This window comes from Acipenser ruthenus, chromosome 16, assembly GCF_902713425.1.
Source record: "Acipenser ruthenus chromosome 16, fAciRut3.2 maternal haplotype, whole genome shotgun sequence".
NCBI classification, from domain to species: domain Eukaryota; kingdom Metazoa; phylum Chordata; class Actinopteri; order Acipenseriformes; family Acipenseridae; genus Acipenser; species Acipenser ruthenus.
In genome coordinates, this window is record NC_081204.1 from 6,758,729 (window position 1) to 6,773,329 (window position 14,601).

Genomic DNA, 14,601 nt, shown 5'->3' on the forward strand with positions numbered 1-14,601 from the left:
TCTTCCTTTCTTGTATTCTCTAGTGAATGACACAGAGCTTTATGCACTGGATCCTTCTGAGCCCTCCTCTCTCAGATACTGTAACACATCATTTATCAAAATGTTAGCTTTCTGACAACAGTCTATTTTTGCATGCAAACTCGCAAAAGTCAGGTTGGTTAATGTGTTTTTGAAGGATTGCAGTTCTCCACTGTACCCATCTCAAAGGCCAGCCCTTCAGGTGTCCGCCTGAACTCACTAGGCTGGCCGGTTGGGTCCGCTGTTGCACGATGAGTAGAAACAGTCCCTGATGGTTTTGCCTCCCTAACCTGCAGGAGCGCCAGAGCCAATGTGATGCACCCTCTGGAGTCCACAGCAAAGACCTGCGACTTTGCACAGCCAGGATGCAAACTTGTGCTCCCCTGACTGTATGACTCACCCTGCACATCACACAGCAGTGCTTTTACCAGGGGAGTCACCCAATTAAAACCTTTTCAAGTCATTTAGAATCAGCCTTGGTTTGAATTACCACATGGCAATTATATTATGATTTCACTCTGCTCTTTTCTGTTAATTGAAATTGATTTACATCATGTTTTTTTTGGTTTCCCTTTTTCTCTCAACACACTGCTATGTAGCTCAACTCTACATAACAAATCAATCCTTCAATCAACACTATACAGAGATGAGAGTATGGATTTACAAAAAAAATCGTGACAGCAAGGAGAAACAACAATGAAAGGAAAACAAATCCAAATTAAATCTGTGACAATAACAAGAAAGGTGTGAAATCAGGAAAAAAATCTGAACACTGCCATGTCTGAAAATAATAGATGGCATTCTTCCATGTATGGGACTTCCCCTGCCCCACACAGGCAAAAATGTACAGGAAGTGACATCACTTACCGTATTTATTTTGCTACATGTATTGGAGGAGCTGCACCTAGCCCAAATGGACCCAAGAATGTCAAATTATTCAAGGTGTTGCACTTTACCCATTTCAAGGGACACTTATCTCTTAAAGAACAGCAGTAGAGCTGACAAAAAAATATATTGTTTTGAAGTGTAAACTGCTGTTTTTTTTTCTGAGCTGCTCTGACAGATGGCCAGTACACAAGAAAATGTTAAATATCCCTCCTTGAAACAAGCAGACAGACGCATCAAAATGGTTTACCTTCTGATTGACTTGCAAGGAACAGCATGCGGCCTGAGATAAATGGAAAACCAGCCAGGAAAGACCAGTGAAGCATTCACGCAACAAATAACAGAACTGGGTCTCATTTATTTTTCAAAACAGGTTCCTGAATTATTCAGTCCTTTATTTTTCTCTTTGAAATATAACAGAAGATGATTAGCTTTTTCCTTAAGTGATATGGACTTCAAAAACACATTCATGATTAATACAAAGTTAACACCATGGATTAAACTGCTATTGTGGAAAATAAATCCCCCCAAAACACATTGTGTAAATACAAATCAAGATGGCAAACTCCAATGAGAATAAAGATGAGACCATAGATTTAAATTGGCACCACATCATACAAGGATAACATCTGAATAGGAATCTAAATGGCACTTTCTTTTCAGTTGTATAAAGTGTTTTCTTTAATAATAAAAAGGTTAAACTACAGACTGTCAACCGTTTATAATATTAGCTTTTTATTTATAATCAGAGAAGACTATAAAAAAGGTTTCTTTCCTTTTAAAAAAAGTTGGATAAAGGATTGCAATTTATCCATTTTAAGGCAAGAGCATCTTGTTACTTCTATTATTGTTGAAGATTTGAAAATAATGGGAAAATTACTTACGACCGCAAAGATAAACATTATATTATAGCGTGAAAGGATTTTAATTCAACTTGGTAAAAAATGAATTAGGGCTTGATATACTGTAACTGTTCTTCCAATGCAATCATCTATAAGACCATCAATGAAAATATTAGACTGATTTAGTCACAGTGACAAACAAGACACATGTATATTAAAACAATAGTTAAAAATTAGGAAAAAGAAAACAAAACAAAAATGTGTATGTATTATGCAGCTTTAACTGTGCTGAATTTACTTTGTCTCATGTGCCCAACAATGTCATTTGACCGATACAGAGTAAGTACCAATATTTGACAGAGCGAACGGTATTACAGTGCGGCATGTGAAATCCTGGTCTGGTTGGTTAAAATATTACAGTAACTTCGGGAAGTAAGTGGTGGTTTAGCTGTTGAGAATTCTTTTGGTAAAACAAAATGAAGGATACATTAAGCATTAAATGCGCACACTTCTTCTATAAAGTAATATTTGCAGACAAAAAAAATAGGGAAGGGATTATATGATTAGAACAATGATGCTAGTGGGAATTTCCACTTGAGGTACAGAGGGTATCACAGGCAATCTTCTTCTGCACAGCTACTTCCTGGTAATACTGGCCACTGCCTTCCGTGCAGCATCGTCTAGGTCACTAGCAGCAGTGATCGGCAGTCCACTCTCACTCAGAATGCGCTGGGCTTCCTGGACGTTGGTTCCTAGAGAGGAAAAAAATGAATACCGATACTCTAAAACAAAGGAAACACAAATCGCAAGATTTATCTTTTTGCTCCATTTTGGCAAAACATAAATGACTCTGTAAGGCAATGTACCCTACATGATATATTGAAGCTGTATGTATGTATTCGATTATGTAGGTTTGAAGCTGAAATTGTTTGTATTTCCGTCACACAACAATGACCTGTTTAGCATAACATGTTCTATTTCCAGCAGCGGGCTTTCTAAAATTGGCCAAAAAGGACATTGCCAATCACAAGGATGACTGTAAATCATAAGAGACATGGCAGGGAGTAAAGAGTTTCACACCATCAAACTGCTGAGTGGTTCTCATAATGGAGAAACACACAATAAAATGAGGATAGATTAATTGAAAGAGATGGTCAATTGTCAATCACATTCCCAACCTATCAGTTTGATAGCACTATAACGAGACAGGTTGACCAAAATGTGATTTTATGTTTTTAACCTATAATATATAACATAAACCGTCAACACGGAAATACAGAACAATACATATGTATAACTCATTCCTCCAACAAAACATTAATGCCAAAATATATATATATAAATTATTTCTATTAAAATCAGACAGTTTAGACAGATTAACCCCTTAAGGTACACAAAAATGGTTTCTTCTTAAAATCCATTTGAGAGTGACTCGAGAATCACGAGGAAACTGAGTATTTGGATGACCAGATCCAACCTGTCACTACATTATAAACCAGCTTTTTGCACCTCATTGCAAAAATAAGAAAGTCAGCATACTTTTTATTTGTAGGACACCTATGACCTTGTACGTACCTTAAAGGGTTAAAAGAATAAGGGGTAGATGTACTAAGATGGGCCAGTCGCAGCGCAAACATACCATAATTTGCATTTTCATTGCGACAATTCGCAATGTATACATTTTGTCGTATGAACTAAGAGAAATTATGTTAATGAAGAGAGTCGCAATATACTAATTTAAATATTTGTTGTTTTCTAAGTGAGATCTCTAGCATTATACACTGTGAGAGTCCTGCAACATTGTTCAAATAAACAGCAGGAAGTGAGTTGTGGTTTGCTGCAGCAGAGGGTGCCCAAAGGATAACATCTATACATGCAAGGGTGCAAGAATTAAACGTCATCTGTAGAATGCATTCTGTTCCGTCTTCATTTCCCCAAAAGTTTTTCATAATCATAGAGTAGCCCCTCGCTAAACCGGACATGCTTGTCAGACATAAGGAGGTGTCGGGTTTAAAATCAATACAGTACAATAAAATCGCACGCACATACATTTATAGTAAATCATTGCACTGAAATAACAGTAATGTGTTTTGGGTTTGCTACATATTACATTATGTACATTTTTTACAGTAGGACTATACACTATAAATGTTTGCGAATTAATGCAGGAACGCCCATAATTACATATTCATCTAAGGTTGAACCACAAAGAAAAACTGCTGCCGCAAAGCATTCCCTAAAAAGTCGCTAACAGCATTGCGCATGCTTAGTACATTTCACTCTAGACTTCCGACTTGTTTGCGACAGGAGCAACACTTTAGTACATCTACCCCTAAATGTTTTAATTATTCTCTGAATAGTCATACATTTTCTTATATATGACTCATTACTGCCAACAAAGGTTCAGAAAATAAACACACACGTGTCTTATGACTGTACATGAAACAAGTGTTTTCATTATTATTATTATTAGATACAATTATAAATCATTAGTGAAGGTTAAAGTGGCCACAGCAATGTATTCATTCTTCTACTGTAATCTTTAACCGATACATTGTTCTACATCGTTTTCATTGCAAACACAGCATAATCTACTGGGTTATAAATAATTAATCTCTCTACTTATGAAACAATGAATAACCACCAGGGCTTTTATTTAATGATCTATGCAGATGAACAATTCTGGAATTATTACTATTATTTTTTTTCTTTACTTTATGCAGTCTCATGAGCCGGCAGTATTCTCAAGACAGATGAAAGCTTCAATCTTTTTGCTATATTTTTGTCCGGCTGCCACCAGAGTGTAATTAACTATGTGTACAATAATTTAAATTCTCAAGAGTCCTGGTTCGTTAATCAATAACAGTATCAAATGGGATCAGATTAATGCCAGCACTGAAGGACTGCTAATAGGTCATATTTTGTTATGCAAGTGGAAACTAAGGGGGCATTTTAAAACGTGACACATCATAGAAATAATCAATTGCCAGTACTTCTTTGTACCATCTACCACGACCATTTATGGAAACTCACCTGAGATCTCAAAATTAAAAAAAGTCAATACTTTTCTGCCTCCTTCGTCACTTCAAGATGTTAATTATGTGGCTGGTTCACCAGTTGTCAGATTTGTACTCTGCCCACCATATACAGTGTTGGTAATGGTACCGTAACTTACTGTTTTTCAGACTGGGTGATGGCCACACTTGAATGACACAAGTTAAAATGCTAAATGCATGATGTATTCCTCCAAAGAGGATTACTTTTTTTATTTTACATAAATCAAAACTGTGCTGCCATTCTTTGTTAACAAGCAATATATCTGCAACTGGCATGTTCTGTAAGCATAAGCTTTGAATTAATATCATTTGGCACACACCAAATGATTGAAATGAAGCCTGTATGTGATACACAGTACAAGAAAGAAAAAAAAAAAAAAAAAAATGATTGACATTCCCGGCAAATGCCATTTTACATAATTTTAATAAGCAAAGCCTTCCACAAAATGGCAAAATTAAAAAGCAGATTTTTGAAGCAGGCTGAATTTTCAGAACAAAGATCACAATTTACATGTTAAATGTAGCCTCGGTATAGCAATTTTGCAAATTTGAAACAATAAGGCTTAAGGTAATATATTAGAATTTATTTCAAGCACTGGAGTTCTTTTTCCAAGAGAACATGCAAAGTCTGCAGCAATAGACCATTGACTTCCTACCACTGGGTGGTGGCAAATACCAACAGAATATACTGAATACTGTTCTTAAGGATTAGAATGGTTACTTTTAGGTTAAGGATTCAGAGATGCCTGCCTTATATACAGGCTGTGTATTTGGCTTCTTTATAAATAGATACCTCTAATGTTGCTTAAAAAATGCTTATAAAGCCTTTAAATAGGTTTTGACCAACATTTTCTTAATTGCCAAATCTTCAATTGAATAACCAGTAGCTGAACATACCTAGGCAATCTTCCTTTTAAATAATATTGCATGTTATATACATGTCCAACTATATATATATATATATATATATATATATATATATATATATATATATATATATATATATATACAGTGCCTTGCGAAAGTATTCGGCCCCCTTGAACTTTGCGACCTTTTGCCACATTTCAGGCTTCAAACATAAAGATATGAAACTGTAATTTTTTGTGAAGAATCAACAAGTGGGACACAATCATGAAGTGGAACGAAATTTATTGGATATTTCAAACTTTTTTAACAAATAAAAAACTGAAAAATTGGGCGTGCAAAATTATTCAGCCCCCTTAAGTTAATACTTTGTAGCGCCACCTTTTGCTGCGATTACAGCTGTAAGTCGCTCGGGGTATGTCTCTATCAGTTTTGCACATCGAGAGACTGAAATTTTTGCCCATTCCTCCTTGCAAAACAGCTCGAGCTCAGTGAGGTTGGATGGAAAGCATTTGTGAACAGCAGTTTTCAGTTCTTTACACAGATTCTCGATTGGATTCAGGTCTGGACTTTGACTTGGCCATTCTAACACCTGGATATGTTTATTTGTGAACCATTCCATTGTAGATTTTGCTTTATGTTTTGGATCATTGTCTTGTTGGAAGACAAATCTCCGTCCCAGTCTCAGGTCTTTTGCAGACTCCATCAGGTTTTCTTCCAGAATGGTCCTGTATTTGGCTCCATCCATCTTCCCATCAATTTTAACCATCTTCCCTGTCCCTGCTGAAGAAAAGCAGGCCCAAACCATGATGCTGCCACCACCATGTTTGACAGTGGGGATGGTGTGTTCAGGGTGATGAGCTGTGTTGCTTTTACACCAAACATAACGTTTTGCATTGTTGCCAAAAAGTTCGATTTTGGTTTCATCTGACCAGAGCACCTTCTTCCACATGTTTGGTGTGTCTCCCAGGTGGCTTGTGGCAAACTGTAAACGACACTTTTTATGGATATCTTTAAGAAATGGCTTTCTTCTTGCCACTCTTCCATAAAGGCCAGATTTGTGCAGTATACGACTGATTGTTGTCCTATGGACAGAGTCTCCCACTTCAGCTGTAGATCTCTGCAGTTCATCCAGAGTGATCATGGGCCTCTTGGCTGCATCTCTGATCAGTCTTCTCCTTGTATGAGCTGAAAGTTTAGAGGGACGGCCAGGTCTTGGTAGATTTGCAGTGGTCTGATACTCCTTCCATTTCAATATTATCGCTTGCACAGTGCTCCTTGGGATGTTTAAAGCTTGGGAAATCTTTTTGTATCCAAATCCGGCTTTAAACTTCTCCACAACAGTATCTCGGACCTGCCTGGTGTGTTCCTTGTTCTTCATGATGCTCTCTGCGCTTTAAACGGACCTCTGAGACTATCACAGTGCAGGTGCATTTATACGGAGACTTGATTACACACAGGTGGATTCTATTTATCATCATTAGTCATTTAGGTCAACATTGGATCATTCAGAGATCCTCACTGAACTTCTGGAGAGGGTTTGCTGCACTGAAAGTAAAGGGGCTGAATAATTTTGCACGCCCAATTTTTCAGTTTTTTATTTGTTAAAAAAGTTTGAAATATCCAATAAATTTCGTTCCACTTCATGATTGTGTCCCACTTGTTGTTGATTCTTCACAAAAAATTACAGTTTCATATCTTTATGTTTGAAGCCTGAAATGTGGCAAAAGGTCGCAAAGTTCAAGGGGGCCGAATACTTTCGCAAGGCACTGTATATATATATATATATACATACATACACACAAGTAAAAAAACAGTATGAAAAACTTCTTCCATTCCAACATATTCCTTTTTATTCAAACTATGTAAATCCTGTATAAGCAATATGCGTGTCTCTGGAGCACTTTATCAATAACTGGTTAGAAGTAGATTGGAAATTCCTGCTATCACTTGTTTGATTTTGCCTTTACAAATCAAAACTGGAATTCTATAGTAGAATATGATTTTCGATTCATCTTTTGGATAAACAGAACTTTATTCATAAAAATGAAATGTATTCTGCACAAAGACTTCTCAGACAAAGGGAATCCTCTACCTGCGAACGTTTTTCAACTTTCAGCAGCTTGAAGCCCACAGGCAACGTGCCACCACCTTCCCTTTTCCTTGATGTATGGCTTGCAGTTTTAGCCTGAATGAACACCCTCTGTGCTCTTGCCCACAGATACCTCAATTACAGCCATAATGATTTAGTCAGCGGACTCGAAGTCATCATGGATTGACCTCAAGAGCGACCCAATTTTAACCATTTTTAAAAAATGGTGATATCTGGAAAATTTCTCTAAAGACAACGCACAGAAACTTGAGAAGACAGCACTACAGCACATGAGTTAATAATTACAAACCAGATGGAAAGCTCATCCTTTCAAATAAAACAAACTCATATTTCCATATCCAAGCACTCATCCCTCTTGCAGTTTTGCTGACACAGAGCACATCACTTCCAACATCTTAAAAGCACACCTCTTATGCAATTAGACGTATACATTGACTTGCGTGATGTATTTTTTGAATTGCTGGATAGGTCTTTTTCATAAAGATGCAGGTTCCCACAATCTTTTTATAGTAAAATATGGTTACTTGGCATCTGCTGTCATTCCTCCACACTCATTGGTTGACCGTCTCTTTTGTTAACATTCATGAAAGGTAGCTTCAGCTGCAGGGACAGAAGTTTGCTCTGCCACCCCCCTCCCCAAACTTTCTTTCCATGACAGTACAGTCAGTACCATCTGTAGTTTTTTTTGTTACAGTCAGTAACTACAGTACTGAACTGTGTAAGTTGCCTACTGATATTTTTTAATTTGTTAAGAAACTGAATAGTTAAAAGTTAAAAGTTTCAGTACTGTATCATTTGATAAAGTAAAACATAAAAACAAGTACTAGGCACAGTGCTGCTGCTCTCATAAGTGGATTTGTTCTTCATATTGTAAGTGCAATACAGTCTTTATATATATATATTTTTTCATTACTGTAGGTTTGTGTTGCAAACTGTAGGTTGGTTGTTTTTCACTGCTTGCAATGCCATCAAAATACAACACAATACAGAACTGGCGTTTTCCAGTACTGTCATTCAGTATGTCATTCCGTCAGCAAAAAAAAACAAAAAAAACATCCAGGTTAATACAGTCCCACTACCATTAGGAGAATTTTAATGTTCTGAAAGAAACCTAATGCCCCAAATTCTCAAGCTATTTACTGAACTTGTTGCTTGCACAATTGTTTTCAGACTTTTCATTTAGTAGCTTGATTGTAGTGTTACAATTTATTTTTAGTTCACTGATATGCCTCAAAAATATTTTGTAACTATTCTTAAAATCGTAAGGGGGCACCTTATCTTTAGGGCACAAACATGTGTCTGCCCAGTATAACCGATTTTGTTACTAAGAGTTTTATCTCAGGAGTTTTGGATTGGGTGTTAATGCTTTGGATGCTTGGAAAATTAGTTATTTGTATGAAATTACCATATAACATGAGTTGACTGACATGCTGCAAGGCTAAAATGATTTAAAGCACAGTAATCTGATTCTTACTAGTGAGTACAAATGAACCAAGTGGCGGTTTGTAATTAATAACAGACAATTTTCACACAGCAGGGTAATCCCTCCTTTATCCTCTTGCAGAACAGCTTGCAATTATTACATCACTTGAACACAGAGACTTGTCTGGAAATCCTTCTTACAGCCAAGCAGATTTGATTGATTCAAAGTGATTTCTGATTCACAAACAGCACACATAATGACTGGAGCAAGACCTGTCCCAAATACTGTAGTTGAGGACTGATGAAGTTTGTAACAGACTAAACTCTTCTCATTTGCTGTAATTCCATAAGGCATTGCACTTGTGAAACCTGAGAAGTATTTACAACATCAGTAACCTCGGATTTTGGCATTACATTTCAGTTTTTATTCACTGTACAGGATGTGTATGGCTATCCTGCCAGTAAAGCCTTCCACCTTGATAAAATCCTGAGCGCTTACGAGCTGCCATTTTGCAGACAGGTTCATGTACCAATCAATATGTAGTAAAGACATTAAACACTTCCAGATGAATAACCTGATAGCCAATATTGCTGTTGTGATTCAGTTGCAAGTGAGGAAAGAAAATACTTTATTGATTAGCCTCACATCTTAACCTTTAAATGTAATACTTTAAGATTGGCAACGGCTTGCACTCTGCAAATGCTATGGTTTTTTTTTTAAATTCTTTTGGAAAACAAGCCTGTCTTAACAACTGCTTGAAAACCACACAACCTACTTAAAAAAAAGACATTCATCAACATCCACACAGCCACGTCCTTCTTCAGATTCTTCCCACCTTGCATCGGACAGAACAGGATTGTCATTTTAAATTGTTAGTTATCTGGCTCCAGTATACGTCTAGTATAAGTCTAGTATAAGTCTAGTATCTCAGTGCCCTAATTTGTAGAGTATACATGGGGCACTTATCTTAGGAATCAAAAGTTTGCTAAAAAAAAAAACTATACAAATACATTTGACTGTTTTAAAGAACAGAAAGTAGTCGGTGCCAATTGCTGAGAAATAATTTGTCCAGAAATTAAATGGACATTTCCAATGTCAGGTTTCGTACTGACATTTAGAAAGTAATTTGTTTTTTTACTATCAAGGAAACATTGCTCTCCCGGAAGAGAGATTCTCTGGTGATTAGTACAGTACTGGAAGGAGCAATTGCTCCTGACAGTAGGAAACAGAAGAACAGTTATAGTATTGTATTAGTATTTACTATAGAATGTGCCTGTACTCCTCTATATCTCTGCCAAGCTTTGGCTTTTAAAAGCTCTGGCTCATGACCGAGACCCATTTGCAGACAATTTGTCTCTGTATGCCCTCTCATTTGAAATGATATAGGTTTCTATGCTTTAGCAATCGTGAAAGCATGCAGAACCCTGTTCAGATACCACCGATACATTTGTAACATGATAACTGGACTGCATCTCTAGATCTGGACTGCAATCTGTGCAACAAATATATAGGTAAACAAATATAAATATTTTAAGCACTGTATATACATAACAAATAGAAAACTTGGGTAGATGTTTTCAGCAGCATCCACATGACACAGTCTCATCCAAATCCTACAAATAATTCACCATCATCTACAGGGCCAGTAGCCAGAAAACACATGTTTCATCAAATGCTGGTGAGTGAAAGAGCAGATTCTTGCACTTACCTTCAAGTCTGACCACTAATGGCACCTTCAACCCAAGTTCCCTGCATGCCTTGGTGATACCATTTGCAATGATCGCACAGTTTACTATTCCACCGAAAATGTTCACAAGGATTGCCTCAACCTAAGAGAAGACAAAGCCAGATGATTAATTCCACAAGATACGCAAACATGAAGAATCAGCATGAAGAACCTACCAAGAAAACTTAGTAGGACGTTGGAGGCAATTGGCCGTTAACATTTAAGATGCATCTTCTAGACTAGCCTTGAAATAAAGTCATCATGATGAGTTAAATATTAGTAAATTACATTCTGCTTTGGTTTTCCAGATTCATGTGATCAGTGCTTCTGTGTCATTTTCCCAGGGCATTTAGGGTTATTACCTTTAAAAATTCCTGCAGGGTCAGACACAGATATTACTGTATGCCATATTTGCCATATTTCTCGATTCAGAAAAACTATGCAATTCCGTTTTGCAAAATGTTCCTAATAGTAAAGTATATATTTTTTAGATATGCTTTATTACATAAAGCGTCTGTACAGTTTTAGCTATGTAAGAAGTGCTTGGGAAATTAATTTAGACACATTAATAACACCTGATATTATTTTGGAAAACTGGTAGCAGCTTCATTCATACTGCAAATGTAACACACCATCCACTTCATACTTAGTTTAAGAGCTTTTAATTTTCTCTCTCCTGCAGGTGTCAAGAGAGGCAATCTGCACCAATAACACTGTACTGTGCAATCAGGTTTTTATATTCTTAGTTCTTCGTAAGTATGTCAGCAGATGATAGAATGAGAGCAGAACTTTTGGCAGCATATGAAAAGCAGACCCATGTAGGGTAAGCATTCAGCACACATGCAGATTGTGTATCAGGGGAGTGTTGAAGAGCAGTACAAATAAAGTCAAAATCCTCCATGAAGAACTGCAAGACCAGATAAACTGAAAACCTGGATTCTGCTCATATAGTCGTTCCCTAACCCATATAAAACTGTGACGGCAACAAACGCCCGGAGGAACCTTGCACCACTAAATGATAAAAAAAAAAAAAGTCATGAAAAGAAAAACATATCTTTCCAAATGCAGCTCACTGTTTTATCAAAGAGCTTAACTGTATATTGTACAATTAGTCGGTTTATGAATTAGCATGTGGAAAAACAAAACAAAAAAAAGACGATTCCTTAGAGCAGTTCAAATATATTGATGACTGCAGCTGCATTCTCCTCAGCTGATACGTCTTCACTCTTGCATGTAACATTGAACAGATGGACAATTAAGTACCATCAGACTAATTTTTGGAAGTGTTAGAACTGCTGAGGCTTATCTGCGGTTAAGCACCTTTAACTTCTGTAATTGTCTATTTCCTAGACCTTCATTATATCCCCTGCAATAGGAATCATCTGTTTCTATAATGCACACTGGTGTCTTCAAAACCACAATATCAAATGAATGCCATCATTCATCTGTATATAATGTAGTGTGTTAAATTGCAGGAGGCTATGGGGTCATCAGCACATGATGGGGTTCTAGGGTCAAAGCTAGCAGGCATCCTTTTAAAGGAGTGTGAGCTGTTCTGGTAGACGTGGCCAGCTGTCAGGGTTCAGGAGGGGTTAATGGGTAAAGTAGGTGTGCAGGTTAAAAACTTCTATTATCTTTACAGTCATGCCCACATTGAAAGTTGAAACACAGCAGTGACAAACTTTGTCTCGTTCTTGTCTTACATGAATTCAGACCATACCGAAGTGTGGAAGGCTGCTGTTTCTATCAGCTACTATCTTAGCATTTGGCATACAAGTAAAGGGTTTGACAACTGACAGGGGAGAGCAGGATTCTGGAGTCCAGGCAAAAAGAAAAGATAAACTCATCTGTAGTCAAGGCACAAGCTACACTGCAATACATATATCAAAAGCAACTAGACCATCTACTGTACAAAAACACTGAATTCTGTTCAGGGTTTAATACCTAAATATGTTTGTAATATTGGGGCATTCCTTTACATGCATTCACTCAGTATTACCAGACTGCAATGGAGATGCGGATCCCAATTTTCCTGGCATTTGGAAGGGATCTTCAGTAAAATGTATGAATACGTATCATTTCAAATAATGCTCACATATTGGTATTACGGCTACATCTCACAAGGCACCTCAATCGAGTCAATGGCTGTGTTGCAAAATCCTGATATGCTACTATACCTCTGCTGGCTATTTAAAATACACGGTATGTTGGCAGTGTCTACAGTTTTGATCCTTTGGCATTTTTTGGACACAAATTCTAGGTTGCTGTTCACATCACAGGTCTGTCCATCACATACTGTAACTACTGAGTGCAGTCGTCTACAGAGCAAAGATTAATATCCTATGTTTTTTTATAATCTCTGCTAATCCAGCAGACACACTACACAAGACATGTGCCAGTAATTATGTTTACATTTTTAAGGAGAAGAGTGCGGATTTTAAGATAAGCATATGGACATCTTAATTTAGTCTACATCCATATCTATGAAACAGACCATTTCTATTTATCTTTTCAAAGCTACTGTATGCTGTAATATTGAATAAAATCTATTCCTGGCTACTAGAGAAAAAAAAAAGTATTTGAGGAAAGTTAAATGTTATACAGCCAAGTCGAGTGAGTGTGTCATCTTTTAACTGTAAAGTTTTGTGTGTAACAGAATGGGCTTAAAAATCAGGACTGCTTCACCTCACCACGCTACAGTGGCCCCTACTGGCCAGGCACTGGGTGAACTTGAGGGGACACCTACAGGGCTGGCCTTTGTCTCACAGGGGCTGGTAGCTCGCCAACATCTGCTGTTGAGCTCCCAGGTGTAGAGAGCTGAATGACTTGGAGCTGGAATTGGAGGACACCCACTGACCTTCAATTCTCCTGAGAGGATGTGGGGAGCTGCTGCGGTGTGGGAACATACAAATCTGACTTTAAATACTTGTACAATCTAAAAATCCAAAAAAGACACAAACTACTTGGGTACAATAGCTTGTATCATATTACCAGGTAGATATTGATCTCGATATAATTCACTGTCCCATCATTGCTCTTATGCTGCATTCAATGAAGTTTCACAGGGCTCACTATCCATTTATAAAATCGATAAACCAGACGTCAAGCTGTCTACAATCCATATAGAGTGACCTATTGAGCCTTCCAGGGGAGGAAAATAAAGAAAAAATGCTGCTACTTTGAGAAAGGTCTACAAAACTTTGTTCTGTCTGCACAAGAGTCATTGAATTGATCATATATATTACACTGTCCATTTCCTACCGTAGACAGGATTTAGTCAACAAAAAGGGGAAAAATAGTCAGCATTTCCAATGCTCCCACATGAATACAGAATAGGGTCTCTCAGTGCTACCTTTAAATGGCTGAACAATCCTTTATCAATACCGTGATTTGAGAGAATATTAAAGGGTACATAAGGACCTTTTTATTTTATTGTGTTACATGTTCCCATGTGTTGCTACAACTGTGTACATAAGGTGTGTGTATTGTTTTAATTTTTTTTTATTTTTTTTTACATTTTGACCACTTTTTTAAACTTTTAAATTGCATTCCCTCCCTCTAGAGGATGATGGGAAATGTAGTTCTGAGAGGTCCATACGGGGTACATGGGAAGCCATCTTGAGGCAGGGAATGCAATTTAAAAGTTTAAAAAGTGGTCAAAATGTAAAAAAATA

General features: G+C 37.1%; 1 protein-coding gene across 1 annotated transcript in view; it reads right to left on the minus strand.

Moving 5' to 3' along the window:
• Positions 1–1,259: 1,259 nt before the first annotated feature.
• Positions 1,260–14,601, minus strand: part of LOC117411893 (succinate--CoA ligase [GDP-forming] subunit beta, mitochondrial) — an 80,303-nt gene continuing 66,961 nt past the window's right edge. The window contains exons 10-11 of the mRNA XM_058988616.1: positions 10,910–11,030; positions 1,260–2,497 (exon numbers count right to left, since the gene is read on the minus strand). Of these exons, the coding sequence (XP_058844599.1) occupies positions 2,382–2,497; positions 10,910–11,030 (237 nt within the window). The 3' untranslated portion in view covers positions 1,260–2,381. The remainder of the gene's footprint in view (positions 2,498–10,909; positions 11,031–14,601) is intronic.